This window comes from Budorcas taxicolor, chromosome 24, assembly GCF_023091745.1.
Source record: "Budorcas taxicolor isolate Tak-1 chromosome 24, Takin1.1, whole genome shotgun sequence".
NCBI classification, from domain to species: domain Eukaryota; kingdom Metazoa; phylum Chordata; class Mammalia; order Artiodactyla; family Bovidae; genus Budorcas; species Budorcas taxicolor.
The window spans coordinates 31,478,434-31,500,008 of NC_068933.1; the positions used below are offsets into that span (position 1 = coordinate 31,478,434).

Consider the following 21,575-nt stretch of genomic DNA (forward strand, 5'->3'; position numbering starts at 1 on the left):
CATGATGGGGAGGAGGAGAAATGGAGCCGGATGGCTTGGAAAATCCCTTCCAGCTCTGAGAATTCTGTACTAGGATTAGTGGTTAGTGGACAGTTCAGTCCTGGGGAACCCTAGTCCAGTGAAAAGTGATGTCCATCTCCTAACTGGAATGTGCCTAACACTGTTTTCTCATATTAAGGAAAATCATGGAGTCATAAGTGCTGTTTATTGTTATGAATCAATTATTAGTGAACATAGGCATTGGTATTTCATTATTGTTAATAACAAGTATTATTGTTGCCAGTTAGTTCTTGGAGCTAGTAGATGTTCAAGTTACTATTCTTAGTTTTGTGCTTGGAGAGAATGAAGCCTAACTCTCTTTCAGTCTTCAAAATACTTTCACTACATGAATTTTTAGAAGACTAGCACTAAAGTCCTTTTCAATTTCTATAAACTAAAAGCGTCACATTTCAGCTTCAGGTTGGGAAGAGATGGTGAGAAGTGGGGAAGTTGCTTCAGGATGGGGTTTGCATCTCTTCCTCCCTTGTACTCCTCTCAGCACAATTAGGGTCCTTCTGTAGATGCCTGAAGTGAAAGTTGTTCAGCTGTGTCCAACTCTTTGTGACCCCTTGGACTGTACAGTCCGTGGAATTCTCCGGGCCAGAATACTGGAGTGGGTAGCCTTTCCCTTCTTCAGGGGATCTTCCCAACCCAGGGATCGAACCCAGGTCTCCCGCATTGCAGGCGGATTTTTACCAGCTGAGCTACCAGGGAAGCACCTGTGGATGCGTAACACACACTTATTAAATCAAAGTAAGTGAGCCAGTAGGTGGACTCTGAGGAGTTTCCGTGCACCTCACTTGCCCAAAATGTGCTTCAGCTATATTCCTGTGGCAGACTTGTGGCTGTCCTTCTCCCCGAATTGGGAAAAGGCTTAGCTATCAGTCCATTTCTAAAAATTGATGACTAGCCACTTAACTTAATATGAAAATATTATTGGTGAGTAATTTTCAGTATTTAGAACAGATTCTCAATCCATGAAGTGAACACAACCCTTGGTTGGAGATGCCTCCCAACCCCAGATCCACCTGTTTCCCTTGGGGATATGGATGCTTCGTATTAAGATAGGGCACTCCATCCTCCAACCACGTGGCTTGCTGACCACAGCTGTCCTACTTCACATGGAGCTTGAAGAGGGCAGACAGTCCAGCTTCACAAAGCTTTCACGGTCATGACAGTGGATGGACATGTTCACAAGTGAAATCAGGAAACCAAAAGACCACTGTCTGACTCCTAGTACTGTTGCTAGGAAAGAAAATTGAGGGCTCTTGGGACAAAGGAATAAATGAATAATCTCATCAAGTCTTTGGTGGATGAATTAAGTCAGCTACTGCATGGACCTGCACTGCACAGCCAAACACCACTCAACCTAAACCAGAGTTTCAGGGGTTTTTGTTAAGTGAAACTAATAGCAAAGCAGTTCCTGAATATCAAGTTACATTGAAAATCCTCGCTAAGAAAATGTGAGCCATACCTTTGCTGAGCTAATCTGGAGATGCATAAAAATGACATTGTGTTCTGAACATCAGTCCCTAGCAATTAGGGTACTCAGATTTATACAAAATTTGTATGGTGGGTGTGTGTGTGTGTGTGTGTGTGTGTGTGTGTGTGTGTGTGTGTTTATCGTGCTTTCAACTTTCTCAAAGTGGACAGAGAAGTATTCACTCTGAAGGCCATGTCATCAATATACAGATGAAAACGCTCACTCAGTAACAACTGGGGGTGGACTGTCATAAGCCACCTAGCTAATCGTCGGGTTGACTTGTCCTTCTATTATTTTTTAATCTTACATCCTATACAGGCTAAACCATATAGAAACCTATGATTTTACTTCTAGATTCTTTTATTATGCATCTAGGGATTCTTACCCTCTCATTTATGCATTTATTCATTCAACAAGAATATATTCACTTTGTACCTGTCACGCACTCTGCTGTAGGCTAGGTTACCCTTGAAGGAGCACATGATGGGTTTAGTAGAGAGAGAGAGAAAGAGAGAGAGAAAAGAGGGGAAGAGGGCTGGAAGGGAGAAAGAGATGATGAAGGGATGTCAGAGCGTTTGAATCATCATGGAGTATGAATAGGTGCTCTCCCCAATGACAAAAGGGACAGTTTAGAGAAAAGTGTATTGGGTAGACCTTGCATATTTCCTTGCGTGGTTGTCAATACACCCACTGTGTGATAAGGAAATAGAGGTCTGGACAGGCTCTCCTGTGCTACCTAAGAGAGGTAGCCAGCAGTAAACTCACGTTGTGCACACATGGGGATAGCCAAAGACTGTCACTCAGAAACCTCATCAGTTGTTCTGGCATCACAGGAATCTCCCTGGAGTTTGCATAGAGAAATTCCCAACCCTCAGAGAAGCCTGATCAGTTCTCGTAACCATTCTTCCCATTTCATACTAATACTCCCCTTGCACCAGACCAAGCAGGTGGCGATGGGAATTATCACCTCCAAGAACTGAGAGTATAAAGGATCGTGAAATTCTACAATTTCACAATTGTAGAAGGGAGGGAGACGAAGGGAGGGAGAAAAGCTCTTCCACGCTGAGCACCAACATGCGTCTAGCATCCTGGCAATTTTCTTCTCCTTTCTCTAAGACAGTGGTTCCCAACCAGGGGCAGTTTTACCCCCATAGGTCAGCTGACAATGTCTGGAGACAGTTTTGGTTATCATGACTTGGGGGGTGGTGCTGTTGGCATCTAATGGGTAGAGGTCAGAGATGCTGCTAAAATCCTGCAGTGTACAAGTGCGAAATGGCGATAGGATCAAGACTGAGAACTCTTGCTCCGGGCGTGTCTGCTGAGCCTTTTGTGGCATCAGCGGGCTTTTCCATGTCTTCATGATCGTGCCAAAGTCACACAGAAACCCTATCTAGGACCAGCAATGCTGTTGCATCCAGTGGCCCCCGAGGGACTTTGGACATGGAAGGACAGAGAGACTGAAGACTCGCTAAAGGACGACATCATGGAAAGCTTTAGATTTTTCAGCTGATGCTCTAATTACTGCCCTGTCATGTCACAAGAACAGGTTGGCAAACCTAGGTACTGAACTAAATAATCTGTGGCATAATCTAAACATATAACGGTAATTAAGTCTGACAACTTAATATGCTACTGAAATTTAAACGTACAGCAGTAATCTACAATTAAGCAATCTTTTGTAATAGCACCCTGCCAGCCTGGAAGATTTCAGGTATAATACTGTATACTACTAAGTGGCAAAAATATTGACATTAGTAGAATGTACCCAGGCTGTCATCAGATACATATTCAAATTACCATTCACATTAACCATTACTTTACAAGGAAGGATGGAGTTCAGGCAGAAACTGTTTCTGTGCCCCAGCTGGTGTCAGAGAAGATACTTACACAGTTACGCCAGCTGATGTGGACATGTCTCTATCCAAGAAGAACATTTGCCTCTGAAAGTCGGGATTTTCCAAACCCTTTTAGAGGGAATTGGAATCAGAAAGTGGAATTTGAAGGAGGATTTCCCCTTTGAGGGAAACTGATCTCAGTGTTTTGTTGAAAATGCCAACCCAACCTGGTATATTTTAACAGGACTACAAAGAAGCCCTGAAAAGAACATGGGCTTTGAAATAAGTACTAATTGGTATGTAAGAACCCATCCATCCTTTGCAAGCCATATAATCTTGGACAAAGTATATAAACCTTGAGTCAGTTTCCTTGTCTTCAAAGGTGATCTCACACAACATAATTTATTCCATGTCACCATTCGATGTCATCATTGTTACTTCCTTGCCGTTTCTACTGTTCACAGCAGCCAGAGGGATTTTTTGCAAGTATTTATTGGATAATGTCAGTTTCCGCCTTTCAGTCCTATAATGGCGACCCATAACAATTATAGGAAAACCATAGAGGGCCTTGCAGGCCAGTAAGGAGCTTGAACTTCCTCCTCGTTCAGCCTGTTTATACGGGCTCTTTCCTGCCTTTAGTCCCCTCTGGCTGGATATCTTTTGCTCATCACTCAGGATGGCATTTCAATGTCAGAGAAACCTCTTCACACCCTAAGTAAGGCCACCTCCCTTGTCAGTCCTGAAAACTTAGGTTTTTTCATACTGCTCTTCACTATCTGAACCTATTTTGTTTATTTGCAACACGTAGTAACTGGGGAAAGGACTGTTCCCAGTTCTAACCTGGAGCTGATACTCCTTAAAGAGCTGTAGACAGAGGACAGGTAAGGAGATGTATGGCTCTGAAAATCAAATAGAATCTCAGTTCCCCCAAGCCTCTCTGCATTATGACAATCCCAGAAATTTAGGAAAAAGAGTGGAGTGTATTCAGATCCCATCAGCAATAAGATTTCCCAGTGAGTTTGGATATCTGATCTCTAGCCATCACGCAAACCCTCCTCTTTAATAGCTGTGTGGATGAGGTTTGCCCCAGGCCGTCTGTTTCCTCGCAGAAAGCTAAAGGGGTTTGCTGAAGTCCTAAGGCCATTTGCTTCTGGTTCTAACTTCTGCGTTGCCCCCGGCCCCGTGTTGCTTCTGTGTTCACCCTAAATCTACTCAGCATTTTGGTGGCAATCAGAAATGTCCTCAGCTCTACTCCGCATTAACCAGGACTGGCCCTTTTTCTGACTTTCTGGGGGAGGTGGGAGAAGCGGTAAGCCCTGCAGAGCTTAGCATTCCATCTGGGAACAAAACCGCCCTCTGGATTTCCCCTTTTCCCGACCCCGTCTCAGTGGCCAGCGTCCCCGTGACCATGCCTCGGTCTGTTTCGCAGACTCTCTTACCAAACCAAATTTGTTCATCTCACTCTCCCTCCCCACTATTTCCATGGCTTGGGAAACAAAAGATTCTCCACATATTTCACCTTCTTCCAAGGCAACAGAGAATCCTGATGACAAATAGACTGTTAAGTTTCACGATATTTTCTCCCTCTTACATGCATAGTGTTCTCAGTAAAGTTCAAGAAAGGTAACAAGCATTTTTTTGGTTGTTTAGGCTGCACTGGGTGTTAGTTGGGCACACGACCCTGGAGATCTTTAGTTTCGGAATGTGAGATCTAGTTCTCTGACCAGGGATTGAACCTGGGTCCCTGCATTGGGAGCCCAGAGTCATAGCCACTGGACCGCCAGGGAAGTCCCTAAGCAGCAGTTTTAAAGCAGAACTCCTGAGGAGAGCATCGTCTATTTGTTTTGCTTGGTTGTGTTTCTTTGCTTTTAACCAGGATCCTAGATTCCTATTTCTCTCTTCCGTTTTCTTTCTATACCTTTTTTGAGGGTTTAACTTGGCGACCAAGACTCTGGTGTCATTCTTGTTTTCGAAACTCCTCATTTGTCAACACGAGCTGAGGCTGTGTTCCGGGCCGAGGAAGGGCCTCGTCTTCTAAGGTAGGAACTGAAAGCAAAGTACGGAGGCTCCTGTGACCTCCAGTCCCAGTCTTTAAGGCATTCCCGAGACGTTACGGATTGGGAAGACCAACCAGACCTGGAAGGCAGGCAGTCTTGCTGAAGAAGAAAGAGGATGTGGGCAGAGCCTCAGGCCAGGAGGACCCCAAAGAGGCAGAAGCATCAGGAGCCAGAAGCCCCCCAGTGGCCATGTATCCCCAAGAGCTCCTGGGGAGGCATTCCTTCTTATTCACAGTTTCCTGAAAGTTCTACAAGCAAACGGATGTGGTTTGAGGCACTGCCTGCCTGAGCCATCACCCAGGACCCCACATGTTGCAGAACAATCGTATTTAAACTTTGTTTGCCAATAAACAACTATGGGGAGAGCGCCACCTGTTTTTCAATTTACCTGGAAGGTCGTTTAGGACGGAGGTCCCCAACCTCTGAGCCACAGACCGGTCACCCCCGTCAGATCAGCGGTGGCTTTAGATTAGACATAAAGTGTGTGATAAATATAATGCACTTGAATCATCCCAAAACCATCCCATGGAAAAATTGTCTTCCATGAAACCGATCCCTGGTGCCCAGAAAAATTGAGGACTGCTGATTTAGGAAACACACACACACACACACCACTAAACTGGAAAGCAGAGGCTGAGACTTTCTTTTTTTTTTCTTCTAATTATAGAAAAAGATCTGGGATTTGGGCGTGAGGGTCGGTTTGCTAAGATAAAGCACCAAGAGCCACGGTGCGTTCCCCCATCCTGGTCTGTGTCACCAACCACCGCATTTACGTTTATCGACCCCTTCCCTCCCTGTTGTCTGTTCTGCAGAGTTTGCCCAGTACTTCAGTAGCAATCCCAGGAAATCAAAGTGCCGAAGGATCCCCATTCTCACCGAACTGAGTAAGTTGTGTTTCAAGGGGAGAATTCAAGGGAGAAGTCTTTGTCTGTGTGCTCGATGTCCCAGGGTTGCCTTTAGGATCCACCGTCAAAGGACTGAGGACCCAGAAGGAGGCCAAGAGACCATTCTGTGTTTGAAGGACGTTATATTAGGCTTTTATTCGATTGGTGATGTTGACGTCATCCAGCAGAGCCTGTCGTGTGTGTGGGGTGTGTGTGTGTGTGTGTGTGTGTGTGTGTGTGTGTGTTGGGCGGGGGCAGTTGGGGCAGAAGTGGCTCCCGCCTTCCCCACTCCTGCAGTTTCCAGCGGTAGGGGACCAGCTCATGGCTCAGCCTCATTCAGAAGGAACCCCCCAGGGGAGGGGACATTGATTTGAAAACTGCAAGAAAGGCTTTCCCTGAACCAGCTCCTCTGCCCATCAATCTTCTTCCTCTCCTGTGGTGACCCCAGGGTAGGCGCTGGGGTGAGGCCAGTGAGGCCGGGGTGCAGACTTTAGGAAGAGGCTTGCTCCTGAGTTCCCTGTGTCTTCTTGATCCCAGCCCTGAGCAGTGCTCTTATGAAACAGAAATGCTCCATAGCAGAAATAACAGACCAGGATGTTACCTCTCACCAACACCTTATGGAAAACGAATGTATATGGAACCTCCTCAAATGTGAGCAGCAAGAAAGGCAGGGGATGCCCGAGGATACTGGGGGGTGTTTGTGAGGCACTCGGGGAGACCCTGGGTTTAATACTGGTAATAGTTGGTGAGAAAAGGGGAGGTTACAGAAGAGGGGGCAGTACCTTTAACATAGGTTGGATCAGCTCAAAGTCAATCTCTAAAGTTGGCCCTGGGCATGAAATTTGACTTGATTCAAGGATGTAACAAATGTTTTAGTGGGAATTTTATGATTCAGCATATGTAAGCCAAATGAAACTTTAACCAAACAGATGAACAGACCTCAGAGTTTCAGAAACGAAGCAGGTGAACATAGAGAGGAACCAGTGGGTGACACTACTGTGTGGTTTGGGAGTGGCTGTGCATAGGAAGGCGGCAACAGTCCCCGTGCCCCGGAGCCCTAGCCCTTCAAATCCAGGTTGGAAGATCTCAGAGCCCTTGACCCTGACTCTTCCCTGCCCGTCTGTCTGTAACTACCCTAAAACTGTTGGCTATAGTTCTCATTTTTGTTTTATTTTATTCCCTTTTAAGCCGTCTGTCACCCTGATGTGTGTATACCCTAAGTTTCGTATAAGTTAGAGTGGTTGGGAGGGGACCAGCGAGCTTCTCACTGGCCCCAGAAATGCATCTGGTCACTCTCCAGGGACATACAGCTTTGTTCAACTAAACACTTTCTGGCACCTGGCAGCACCTGTCAAATTAGCTGAACAATTCTCCTGCCAGTTCACTCAGTTTCTGTTCTTTGGCTGCAAGGAAGGATCACAGTGACATAAGAGCTGCAGATTTGAGAGCCAGCCTTTCTGTACAGACTGTAGAATGCAGGAAACAGACTAGGAACACTGAAGCCACTGGTTTAGGATGACACTGCAAGAACTGGACAAGGGCTCCTGGCGTGTGTGTGTGTGTGTGTGTGTGTGTGTGTGTGTGTGTGTGTGTTGAGGGTTGGCAGTTCAAGAGGAAGAAAGTATGTGTGCATAGGAAATTTGGGTTGATATTAGTCATACCTCCCTCTTCTTTTATAAATATACATAGTTCTTGGAAGAAAATTGTTCCCTAATACCAGAAGTCTATTGCTTCCCCCAAATTTGACTAAGGAATAATTTTAAGAATGAGGAACCAATCCAAGCTCAGTAAAGAGTGTGCTCTGAGTCGCATATCCAATAGATTTGTTTGGATCAGTAATAAGACAATCAAGCACTTTGAAGGATCGAAGACATCTTGCAACTTGCAAGCTATAATAACAGGTTAATCTGCCCAGTTTATGGAAGACACAAGACCATCCAGGATTCACCATGAATTGCTTTGTTGGAGAGGAACCCTGAGCTTTGGGAACCAGAATCTTTTATAATGGGCAGTGAGCATGCCTTCCCTTGGCTCTTGTAGGAGACATTATCACTGTCTGCCAATGCTGTCCTCTATACTAAAACAGTTTTGAAACCATAGTCTTGGAACGAAGATAGCCAGTGCCTCTGCTATCTTAGAAATGAACGATTGCATTGAGCACAGAGGTTGCCTACAGGGGTCTGAGCTATAGCTTGGGGCCAGCACAGATTTGCTAATGGATAATCCACCCGCTGCCACCCTGGTCTGGTTAGGATGATTCTCAAAGCCCTTGCTACTCAAAGTGTAGTCCACCAATCAGCCGTAGCAGCAGCATCTGGAAGCCTGTTGGACACACGGATGCTCAGGCCCACCTTAGACCCCGTGGATCAGAAAATGTGTCATAACAGGATCCCCAGTTAGTTCACTTTGCACATTAAGTTTCGGAAGCCCCTGATTAACTCATTCTAGGCCCACATGATTCTAAGAACCTAAGTAAATACCAAGCCATCTGTGAGACAGTATATGGAGAAAAAGACAATAACAGGGGTGAGCAGATGTTCTATTTATGTCTTTTATCCCTGTGTGATTACTGAAAGTGTTCCCCACCTTCCCCGCAAAGTGTCCTGGCTTGAAAGACAAATTATACAGAGTGACTTTCAGGACACATGCTTGGAGAAACTGGTCCTAAGATCCAAGAATAGCTCCTTGATGATGAAGGTACCCAAGAGGATATCCCATCTTCAGGGGATGAAGATGCTTAGAAAGAAAAAAAAAAAAGGACTAAAATTGAGGCAGGTCCCACCTTGACCCCATAGTGGCATCTGTCCCTTTGAACAATGGTTCCCCCCTCCCTCCACCCTTCCGCACTTGATCAGTCTGCTCTGAAAGTCCTGTGTTCCTAAACTTGTCTGCCTGCCTTTCCCTTTTGCCTCTTTTCTTGCAGAAAATCCTTCCAACATCCACTTTATTGAACAGCTCAGTGGGATGGAAGGGAACTTCTCCGGAACGAACCTGCATCTGAGCACTTCCTTTGCCACAGGCACCGTCTTTTCTGGCAGCTTCCTGGATTCCCTCCTGGCCACGGTGAGTGCCACGAAGCCCAGGAGCCCACACGACCAGCCCCTTGCCTAGGGCAGAGCATGTGGGGGTCCAGGGATGATGCTAACTGAAGCCTAGCAATTCTGCATTCTCTGATTTTCCAGAAACACTTGACATTATTTTGCCTTTTCTCATAACTGTGTGGCAAGGGAAGCTTACATTTTTAAGATTAGAAACTTAAAGCTCTTGGAGCCAAGACACTCGATACCAGGGGAAACATGCACATCAACAGCATAGAACCCACCTTGTAGCCTGTGTTAGTCGCTCAGTCATGTCTGATTCTTTGCGACCCCGTGGACTGTAGCCCCCAGACTCCTCTGTCCATGGGATTCTCCAGGCAAGAATACTGGAGTGGGTAGCCTTTCCCTTCTCCAGGGGATCTTCCTAACCCAGGGATCAAACCCTGGTCTCCCGCTTTGCAGGCAGACTCTTTATCATCTCAGCCACCAGGGAACCCACCTTAGGAACAGTCATAACATCATCCCTCAGGCTTTTCCTTGGGCCCAAGATCTCTGCTAAATGCCTTACCCACATTATCTGTTTAATTCGCCCAGCAACCCAATTAGGAGGATACAATTCCTAGCCTTCTTTTTATTTATTTATCTATTTTTGGCTGTGCTGGGACTTCATTGCTGGGCATGGGCTTTCTCGAGTTGTGGTGAGCGGGGGCCTCTCTTCATTGTGGTGCACAGCCCTGGGGTGTGCAGGCTCAGCAGTTGTGGCCCACGGGCTAAGTTGCCCCGTGGCATGCGAGGTCTCAGTTCCCCGACCAGGAATCAAACCTGTGTCCCTGGCATTGTCAGGCAAGTTCTTAACCACTGGACCACCAGGGAAGTCCCACTAGCCTTGTTTCCTAGATCAGGAATCTGAAGCCTAAAGGGGTAACTAAGGTGCCAAAGGTTACTGCACTCACACATGACAAATCCCTAAGGTTCCAGAGTTAGATCTTGCAACCAGATCCACTGCCACTCTAGAGGTCTCTGTGATGATGAGTGTGCTTTCAGTACACTGAGGTGAAGTTGTGCTTGGAGGAATCCGCCTCCTGGGGTGCTCCGGAGCCCCCATAGGATGGACGGGGAGGAGGGGACCAGGGTGCTCCAGCTCCCAATGTCTCCCCATCACTTTCCCCCAATCAGAACAGCTCTACTCTCAGCTGGATCCTGCTTGAGGCTTCTGCATACAGCTTGATTAGAAGAAGGATTTCAGTTGTTAAGAAGACTTTAGAAACTACTACTTAGAAGTTAGAGAATCTGCCCAACAGAGAGGCCAAAAATTAGAGACCCAGATTCCTGTTCCCCTATGTTGCGAGTCATGTCTCCAGGTCCCAGTTGGGAGTCTTGTCCGCCACTCAGCTGCATGTCTATTTCGTCCCATCATTTCCCTCCCCAAGGAGCATCTTCTAGACTGGGCTCTTCCAGCCTGCTGTCCAGCTTGATGCACCAAGAGCTCGGTTTCCTGTGGCAGCAGAGTCAGAGGTTATAATTAGAATCAAAACGTGTGTTTCCCTGGTGCCCTCCTCTGCAGAGGGCGGGGCTACTGGCAGGTGTGTTCAGGACAGGCTGCCTTGGATGAAGGGGGCTGACGCCTCTGCAGCTTCTGGAGCAGGGTGAGGAACCTCCTCGACTCCAGTCTAGGTGACCTCTATTTCCTCCCCCTCCTCACAAGTCCTCTGAAAACTGCTCTGTGCTAAATCACCAGTGAGAAACACAAGGAGAAGAAACTCACAGGTCCTGGGAGAGAGCTGAGCCTGAATAAAGTGGTGGGAACTTGTCCCTCCTTGGAAGCACTGAAGTTCTGTTTGAGATTTTCATGTACTTCCCCCTTCTATCCCCTGATACACCTGTCTTTTTTTTTTTTTTTTTCATAAAAAATAGTGGATTTTCCCTCAAATATTCTGATTCAGCCAACACAGTATCTTTAGGTATCCCCTGGAATATTACTGTAAACACTTGGCCCAGCTGGAGAAACACACCTATAATGTGTAAGTGAGATTTGCTTTTAATCCTCTATAGTTTATAGAGGATTCTGCCAACAACGGACCATCTAGTCAAGGCTATGGTTTTTCCAGTGGTCATGTATGGATGTGAGAGTTGGACTGTGAAGAAAGCTGAGAGCTGAAGAATTGATGTTTTGAACTGTGGTGTTGGAGAAGACTCTTGAGAGTCCCTTGGACTGCAAGGAGATCCAACCAGTCCATTCTGAAGGAGATCAGCCCTGGGTATTCTTTGGAAGGAATGATGCTAAAGCTGAAACTCCAGTACTTTGGCCACCTCATGCGAAGAGTTGACTCATTGGAAAAGACTCTGATGCTGGGAGGGATTGTGGGCAGGAGGAGAAGGGGATGACAGAGGATGAGATGGCTGGATGGCATCACCGACTCGATGCACATGAGTTTGGGTGAACTCCGGGAGTTGGTGATGGACAGGGAGGCCTGACGTGCTGCAATTCATGGGGTCACAAAGAGTTGGACACAACTGAGCGACTGAACTGAACTGAACTGATAAATCCTTTATAGTTCGATGCTATAAAGATTAATATCTGGAGGGGGCCCTGATGGCTAATGCAGGGGACACGGATTTGATCCCTGATCCAGTAAGATACCACATGTCATGGAAAAACTAAGCCCGTGTGCCACAGCTACTGAGCCTGAGCACAAGAGCCCATGCTCCCCGAAAAGAAGCATCACAGTGAGAAGCCCACATGCCACCTCCAGAGTAGCCCGCTTGCAGCAGTGAGGACGTAGCACAGCCAAAAATAAATACAAATATTTAAAAAATAAAGTATAAGAAACTCTAGGGGTGGGGCACCCAGACCACCCCACACACACATACATGGGAGCAGAACTTTATAATAATAGAATTTCAGAACTAGACATGAAAGAGGGAGCATTTTCCTTTACTTATAAGAAGATAAGGACAGTAACAGAAGTTACCTGGTTTCTCGAGTTCACTCAGTTTTCCTCCCATATAGCCTCATTCTCAGAAGTATTACTCAAAAAATTTGGTCTTCAGGCTTTTTGAGAAACTCTCAGAAGAAAAAGCAGCAAGTAGCTAGGCTGCTAGGATCTGTGTTGTTAAGGAGTATTAATCCTGGGTTATGAGCGAGACCTCAAGCTTCATTGTAGTTCAAAGTTAAAACCCTTTTCTACAACATTTTCTAGCATTGGAAGTCCAAATTCTAGTAAATCTTATTATATTAGAGACATTCTCCAAGTTTAGAAGCCCTAAACTATTTCAAGCACATTTCAACTTGAGAAAGTAAAAAAAAACAATGAAGGGAGAAAAGGAAGGAGGAAAGAAAAAAAAGAGAGAGAGACCCATAGTGTAGTGCTATGAAACCCTGAATAATAAGGATATTAGATGAGCTCGCAGAGTAAGGGTGACATGTAAATCCCATTATTTCCCCCAATATAGAATTGCAAGCCTTTTGATGTCAACACTGAAGAAATGATATATTCAAAAGCTAAGCCTCTCTCCATTAAATATGTAAAGTACTTTTCTGCAGAGCCATGGACACCAGGATAACCCTAGAAGTTACACCTTTTTCTTTAATCCGTGGAGAATTATCCTAACAGCATTATGTTTGATCATTCTGCACCATGGCCACTTGTTCTTAAACGGATTGTGGCCCAGCCTGGATTTACAACCTCTGCACCCTCCTGGATTTCAGGGAGCCAGATCCTTAAGCATCCTTCTGGGTGGTCACAGGACACAACAGAAAGGAATGTCACTTAGGGAATCTTTGCAGTCTGGACATGAAGATGGAGAAAACATTTGAAGTCATCTGTAATCTGAAAAATATTATAGAAATTCTCTTTATTTTCTCTTAATTGACTTAGATTATATTCTTTCCCAGCTTACCTTCTCCAGTGGTCTCAACATTTTCCTAGCAATACACATTTACTTGTTAAAAATCAGCTGCCAATTGCACTCAATATTCTTACAGCTGTTTTTGCACTCAATTTTTAAAATTATTTGCAATAATTAATTATTTGCAACCATCTTTGCACTCAGTATTTTTACACCTGCTTGGTCCAATGCATTCCTGAGAACACAAGTATTGAGTAGATAATCTCTTTCTGAAAGACCACTTCATTTAAGGCAGCATTGCTCCCTCCCAGTGTGGTTTGAGGACCACTGGTGTCTTTGGAAATTCTGATAGAGTAGATCAGGAGTCTTGGAAATCTACTCTCACAAATATCACTCCAGGTGATCTAGGTACATGAGAACCAATGTCAGAGATAACAGAATTCAGTGTGTGTGCTGTGTATCTCATTTAATCCCACAAATAGTGCTCAAAAATGGGTATTATTATGTCAGCTTTAAGATCATAAAACTGTGGCTAAGAGAACGCATGACTTGTCCAAAGGTATTCTGCTAGAACACGCCAGCCCAAGATTCAAACTTGGAAGTGTTCCCTGCAAACAGTTAGCTCTCAAATGCAGAAGAATAAAAGCCAGTGACCATGGGATTGCAAAGCACGGAAAATTTCACTCTGATAAGGAGGCCAGTGAAGAGTCTGCCAGTTTCATAGAGGAAAGATGAAGCCGATGTTCCAAAGCAAGGGCATGAAGGAGTAAGTGTGTAACTTGAGTGGCTACAGAGAGACCAGTGTGCCCTGGAGGGACGTCAGATCTTGTGAATCTTTGAATGCCACAAAAATGAGTCTGAATTCAGTTTTCCAGCAGAGGTCTGACAGTGAAAGTCCAAATTTGTGTTTCTAGACAATCTTTCTGCAAGCATTTTGAGTGATGGATCACAAATGAGAAGAAGACTCGTAAAGAGGCCCCTCTCACAACCCAGGCTTCAGGAGGCAGATCCCTGAATTTGGACAGAGAAAGTCAATGGTACAATTTCTCAATAGCGATTAAGTCATTCCTATTGTTCATAATGAAAACAAAAGTGCTGATTTTTACATAAGTGCTATATAGCCACGTAAATTATTTCTACGGGAGTGAAAGTCCAATTTAACTAAGACAAAGGTAGGAAATTCAAAACTTTACATAGAAAACAATAGATTTGAGAAAACTTCATGGGCAGTTATTAAATGATGTTTCCATGTATGTCACTGCCTAGTCAACACGCTATGTAGGAATCCTTTGGAAAAGAAGCTTAAGAAAATGGCTATGCTTCGACTCAAGCTAGTTTCAAATTAAGCTGACCCACACATCAATCTCTGGCTTCATTTTGATGTCAAATATTCCAAAATTCCATTAATTTACTCAACACATACAGTTTTTGAAGTGTTCTATAACAGCTATGAGAGATAATACCTGTCTTCACATAGGTCATAATCAAAAGGAATGTAAGTAGAGCTACCCTACATCCAGAAGATTCAAGAATAGACAATAATAATATCTATAGTCCCCTAAGGAAATGCTGAAGCTGAAGCTCCAGTACTTTTGCCACCTGATGAAAAGAGCCGACTCATTGGAAAAGACCCTGATGCTTGGAAAGACTGAGGGCAAGAGGAGAAGGGGACATTAGAAGATGAGATGCTTAGATAACATCACTGACTCAATGGACATGAATCTGAGCAAACTCCGGAAGACAGTCAAGGACAGAGGAGCTTGGCATGCTGTAGTCCATGGTGTCCAAAAGAGTCAGACATGACTTAGCAACTAAACAGCCACCACCTAAGGAAAATGTATTAATGTCTCATTAAATGCATATTTTTAAATACATGTTGATATTGTTAAGGTATCTATGGCCTGCTATTCTCCTCTGATCATTTTGGAAGTGGGGACGACCATGGTGTCAGCATCATTTACCCATTAATTTCTTTTGCTATAGCACTCCCTCAGGAGCAGGAATAGGGTCAGGGTTATTTTCTCTGCACTTTGCTTAACCCAGCAGCATACCCAAACCACCAGCTTTTTGTTGATTTTAATAAGGATAATGATGGGACTTCCCTAGTGGTCCAGTGGTTAAGACTTCACCTTCCAGTGCAGGTGGTCCAGAATCAATCCCTGGGTGGAGAGTGAAGAAGATCCTACATGCCTCGAGGCCAAAACACAACACATAAAATAGAAGCAATACTGTAACAAATTCAATAAAGACTTTGAAATTGATCCATGTCAAAAAAAAATCTTAAAAAAAATTAATGATAATGAGAGACAGAGCTTTGAACCATCAGATCCGTTTCAGACAGCCATACCCACTAATTCCCTCCTCTCTCACCTCCACGGCCTACAGAGCAGCTCTTCTGACTTTGTACGTGTCTCCTCCTTGCTCTCCAGGCTTTCTACAACTACCATGTTGTAGAATTACTTCAGATGCTAGTGACAGGAGGGATGAATTTTCAGCTGGAACAGCATCTGGATAAAGAAAAGCTATTTGAGCTGAATACCGGCTACTCTACGATTTTATCTGGAAAGATGCGGTGTAAGCTGGGGCTGCTCTCCTTAAACCAGACCATCCTGTCAGACATTGAAGTGAGTCAGATCTTCTTTTTTTTAAAAAAATAATAATTTATTTTAATTGGAGAATAATGACTTTACAATATTGTGATGGTTTTTGCCCTGCATTGACATGAATCGGCCACAGGTATACATGTGTTCCCCCCATTCTGAACCCTCCTCCCACCTCCCACCTCCCACCCCATCCTATCCTTCTGGGTTGTCCCAGAGCACTGGCTTTGGGTGCCCAGCTTCGTGCAGTGGACTCGCACTGGTCATGTATTTTACATATGGTAATGAACATGTTTCAACGCTGTTCTTTCAAATCATCCCACCCTCACCTCTCCCGTTGAGTTCCAAATTCTGTTATTTACATCTGTATCTCTTTGCTGCCCTGTATGTAGGATCGTTGGCACCATCTTTCCAAATTCCATACATATGTGTTAATATACAGTGTTGGCCTTTCTCTTTCTGATTTGCTTCACTCTGTATAATCGATTCCAGGTTCATCCACCTCATTTGAACTGACTCAAATGCATTCATTTTTATAGCTCAGTAATATTCCATTGTGTATGTGTACCACAACTTCGTTATCCATTCATCTACCAATGGGCATCTAGGTTGCTTCCATGTCCTGGCTATTGTAAATAGTGCTGCAGTGATCACTGGGGTACATCTGTCTCTTTCATTTCTGGTCTCCTCGGAATGTATGCCCAGCAGTGGGATTGCTGGGTCATGTGGCCATTCTATTGCCAGTTTTTAAGGCGTCTCCACACTCTTCTCCAAAGTGACTATACAGCTCTTCTTTCTCATAATAGTTTCCCATGTCCTTACCTCCCTGAGTTTTGGAAAGGATCCAACCTGTCTGCATTCCTAGACAGCTTATAGTGTATAAATAATAACAATGATAACAAAAATTAATGTAACATAGTCATAGTCATTTCCAGTTTACAGGGCATTTTCACATGTTATATTTATCTTGAGATAGATCAGGTAGTTGATATGATCCTCATCTTCCAGGTGAAAAATAAAGTGCCCTGGAAGCATCAGAGGGGTTCAACCACTTTGTCCTTTGACAAGGTTACTAATGATAAGTATAGTGATTAATATTCACTGAGCATTTGCTTAGGCCTGTCTGCTTTTTTTTTATTCACTTAATCTATCCAAGGATTTACAAGGTAGGTATCATTATTTAATTCCATTGAACAGATCAAGAAGCTGAGGTACTTACCTGAGACCATATTGTCTACCAGTGGCCAAGCAGGGTCCCTCTAAGGCACTCTGACCGAGGGCCTGCCCACTCTCCCTACACTTTAGCTATTAAAGAAATTGGATCATGTCATCTGAAATCAGGCAGAAGGACTCCGTGTTCGGGTCTAAGAATCTTATTGAGCCAGCCAGTGAAAAATGCCTAAGTTTTCTCGGTCCTCAAAACTAGCAGACAGTGGATTACAGCAAAGAAAAGATAATTCTGGAAAATTTCAATCAGGCATCTGGCATTTGGGGATCTGAGTCAAGTCCAGCCCTGCAAAGAGGAGTCCACTTGTCAGTGTGGCGCTCCTGGGTCTGATGTTGAGTGGCGTGGCCTCAGCTCCCCAGTGTCACTGTCAAAGTCCGGCCTTTACAGGGACATGAGCAGAACCCCTTCTTCACAAACCTCCAGCCTCTGTGCCTGCCGTGTCTCGGCAGGTACCGCCAAGAAGGGTGAACCCCACGCCCCGTGCATCTGACTGCCCAGTGCACACAGCATTCCAAAGCTCCATCCATGGTCCAGTCCTTCAAATCTCTGTGGTCCTGGGTTCCTCATCTAAGACTGACTTGTGAGTGATTCTAAGCGTAGGACGGCTGCCGCAGGCCACGTCCTGTTGGAACCAGAGGTGGCAGTGGAATGATAAGCCCTTTCTTCTGCACTGATGTGTGGGCCTTGCTCTGTTCTTTACCCTGAGGAATCACAGACCTAAACAGACTGTTCTTTTTCGAATTCCCTGGATCCACTTGCTGCTGCTTTGGAAACCTGAGGTCTACTTGTAGTGCCTTGTTGGCAGTGACCTGAGAGCAGGGTCAAAAGAAGACTGCTCTCTGGAGGTCACTTAACATCCCAGCTCATGGCATGCCTTGAAAACAGCATTTCCAACCTGGCGCTCATTGTTCCCTGTTAGTCATTACCAAAACATATCAGTATTGATAAAAGCAAGCGTAACACTTCACGACACCCCATGCATCAGAGGCTCTTCAAAGATCACAGTGAAACAGTTGCTGGTATGAGATGCTCAAGACTAATGGTAAACCAGGTTTTCTGGCCACTTATCACCACAAAGGTACTAGGAGGTGGCTCTCAGGTCTTCCAAGCTTCTATTGGGAGGAAAGGCAGATGACAACTCCAGTGCTTGCTGTGGCTTAATTTAAAGTGCCACTGGGCATATGTTTTCCTCTTTTCTCTCCTCAGCCAAGAAGGACTTTTGGACAAATATTCTGTGGCTCATTAAATAATTTTGGAGTCCTGTGCCTCGGCTTATACCGCATGATAGATAAAGAAGAGCGAAATCCAGAGCACAAAAGGGAAGTATGCTGGTGCAAAAGGTGCTGGGCCCTCATCCAAGCATACGGGCCAAAGCGACTTCATTCAGGGATAAAAGGGGTGGTCAGAGCTCAAGGCCCCTAGTTGCAATGAAGGGTGTGGGGACGAAGATATGTAGGATCATTATAAATAATAGGAACGAACCCTGATGATTGGGATCCAGTTAGTACTGGCCATGTGAGGAGAATGGGATCTTTATCCCCAGTGAAGTTTGAGACATACATCCAGATTTTAAGTCCGAGTTATTTTGCAAATTACCCCTGACCCATGGCTGTGCAACTTTTAAAGCTGAAAGCTGCTGTCCACATTGGAAAGACCTACTTGTTCACTGCTGGGCTCACTGGGTAAATGTTTATTGAGTGCCTCTTCTAGCCACTATGCTTGGTCCAAGTCATGGGAGTGATATGTAGAGATTTCAGTTTAAAGAAAGATCAGTGTGACAGCAGGAGGGAAGACAGAGAAAATATGTGTGGAGGGAGGAGGAAAAAAAAAAAGGATGGTGCCATTTGTAGACAGCATAGCGATGGACTTCCAAGCTGAGAGTCTCATGGTGGGAGTGGGCAGGACTTGGTAGAGAAGGAGAAATTAAAAATACCAGAGTGGAAATGGACTGTATCAGGAGAAAGGGGAAGGAAGTCAAATCACTCCAAGTGGAGCTGTGGTGAATACAAAGAAAGACGATTTCTCTGCTCAAAGGAGAAGAGAAGGGAAAGAAAGGATGCCAAGGTCAACCTGGCTGCAGACGAAGGCTGAGCTTCTGGGAATGTTTACATAACATAACACAGGATTTCTCAGCAACAGATGGCTAAGCCCCTGCTGAGAGAAGAGAGAGAGGGGAAAGTTCACAGGGAGTAGAAAAAGAGGCAGAAGTTACAGTAATCGCTGCAAAGGATGGAAGAAGGAGTTTATGGTGGATTGGTAGAAGCAAAACTACAAAAGGACAGGGGGATGGGAAATCCTGATGAAATTCAAGATCAGTGGTCCTCAGAGTAAGGAAACAGGAGAGAGAAAGAGTGATGGGAAGTTGTGGGCAGAGAGTGATTGATTGAAGTGTAAGATTGTAGCCGGCAGGATACGTCAGGAAGTCATAGCATCAGTATGTGGCTGGGAAAGTGGTTAGGAGATAAAAATCGCTGGGGACTGGAAGTCAAAGAAATTGGTCTGCCTGTTGGAGCCGTAAATCATGCAGGCGCTGCCGACACGTCAGGTGACGGCGGCCCTGAAGTTGGAGAGAAAACGCATCCCACGTGCCAAAGGCTGAAATAAGCATGGAGCTCTGTGGATGACACTGATGAGTCAAGAGGGAGGGTGGTATGGCTGTAGAGCGTTGACCACAAAGGCGGCAGAGGAGAATGATGCTCAGGAGATGGCACTGGGAAGCATGAATGATGCTGACATCTCCTCCCTCCATCTCTGTCTGTCTGTCTATGTCTGGGCTCCATCTGCTTCCCCACAACACCTCTGGAAATGCTGTGGACTGTGGCGATTGGGAGAATAGGCAAGCCCATAGCCTAGAGTTAGAAAAGCCATTAGAAAATGACTAGCCCAAACCATGGTCCTACCCCACTCCCATTAAAATGATGGGAAGAGCAGGACCCAGAAGGGAGACAGCATGTCCAAGATCAAAGATGGTTGGTTTCAGAGGCAAGGATGAAAATACCAGTCTCCCAGTTACTAGTCCAGGGCCTCTCCTATTGCACCACACCAAAGATTTTTTTTTTTTTTTAATTATTAATCAGAAACCAAATAAAGCAAGGCAAAACAAATTTTCCTTTTCCGTCCCCCAGCAAAGTGACTTTCCTATTTTGGTCACTGCCTGCACCCACACTGTCCCAGCTGCAGGGGTACAGAATTCATGTTTGGCTTTTCTTACAGGTTTGTGATTACCCGGCCAGAAAATGAGTTCAGCCTGCTGCCCTCAGATCTTGTGTTCTGCGCCATCCCTTTCAGCACCTCTTGTTACAAAAAGGATAGTAAAGCTTCACCTCCATGTGAGATTATAAATATAAAGCCACAAAAAGAAGAGACGGTCCCAGATGTAAGTCGTGACCAAACACTTCTGGTTGACCAGGCCAGGGAGAGTGTATCACAATTGCCCTGTAGGCCAGTCCCAGGCCTAATCCCTTCTACTGATTCTAAGCAATCAAAACTGACTCTGGGCAGTAAACGTTCATCTCATCACTATTGCACATACCCAGGTGAAACTGTGGAAGAAAATGGAAAAGAAAGCATGGAGGAAACCACAGTGGAAGATACCTATGACTTTCACCATTAGACTAGACTGGTCGCTATTCCCCAGGGGCCCCTGGCTCACTCTTTACACAGCATCTCCAGAGATGGTGACTTTGATCACGGAAGATAACCATGGAAGTCTGCCATTGTGCGCCAGCTGCGCAGTGGAGGGTAGACCAGCAAGCCCACACTGTTTAGGAAGAGACAAAAGTTTGATCTAATCCCACTGGACCTGGTGTGATAAATAAAGAAATAGATGATAAATGCCTCTGTAAGGGAAGTGCATCGCTCTGTGTCTCTTGGCAGGAAACATGATGGTTAGAGCTATGTCAAAGATGTTCTTCAGTACTTGACTGGGTTTCCTCCAGACAGGGGATACGAGTCATCAAGATAAAAGTGAGAAGGACTTAGACATCAGAGACAAGACATAAAGAGCCCCAAATCAAGCATCTTACATTCTTTATCTTCAAACAAACAACTAGTGAACTAGGATATTATCATCTTCTCTTTTTCCCTCATGCTTTTTGTCTCCTCATCTCTTTCTGTAGGAGATGAGAGCGGCCACTTGGAGAGATACTTGTTTGAACTGGAAAGCAATTCATGTATAATGAAAGCCTAGGCATAGCCTGGCACAAAAATGAATATTAGAGTATCCTCAATTGGGGCACCTGGGTGAAGTCAGGTAGCTTGAAATATATAACCCTCCAGATTCTCTTACTGAAGAACAAAGACAGCTCACGAGAGGTAATAAAACATTTCCCCATGTTCCAAGAGGAACCAGTCCACTTCCTTGTAAACTGCATCTTTAGGTCATTTTGCCTGGGTATTACTCTGTCAACAGAGACAAAAGTTCAGCACATCCAGGAAGTGTTTACTCCCAATTGGTGAGCTTCCCAGGTGGCACTAGTGTTAAAGAACCCACCCGCCAATGCAGATAGTCATAAGAGATGTGAGTGCACTCCCTGGGTTGGGAAGACCCCCTGGAGGAGGGC

The 21,575-nt window shown here is 45.0% G+C and overlaps 1 protein-coding gene across 1 annotated transcript in view; it reads left to right on the forward strand.

Moving 5' to 3' along the window:
• KCNU1 (potassium calcium-activated channel subfamily U member 1) overlaps positions 1–20,626 on the forward strand; it is a 143,143-nt gene extending 122,517 nt beyond the window's left edge. The window contains exons 23-27 of the mRNA XM_052661510.1: positions 6,227–6,298; positions 9,222–9,361; positions 15,615–15,809; positions 18,220–18,344; positions 20,227–20,626. Of these exons, the coding sequence (XP_052517470.1) occupies positions 6,227–6,298; positions 9,222–9,361; positions 15,615–15,809; positions 18,220–18,344; positions 20,227–20,626 (932 nt within the window). The remainder of the gene's footprint in view (positions 1–6,226; positions 6,299–9,221; positions 9,362–15,614; positions 15,810–18,219; positions 18,345–20,226) is intronic.
• Positions 20,627–21,575: the final 949 nt, after the last annotated feature.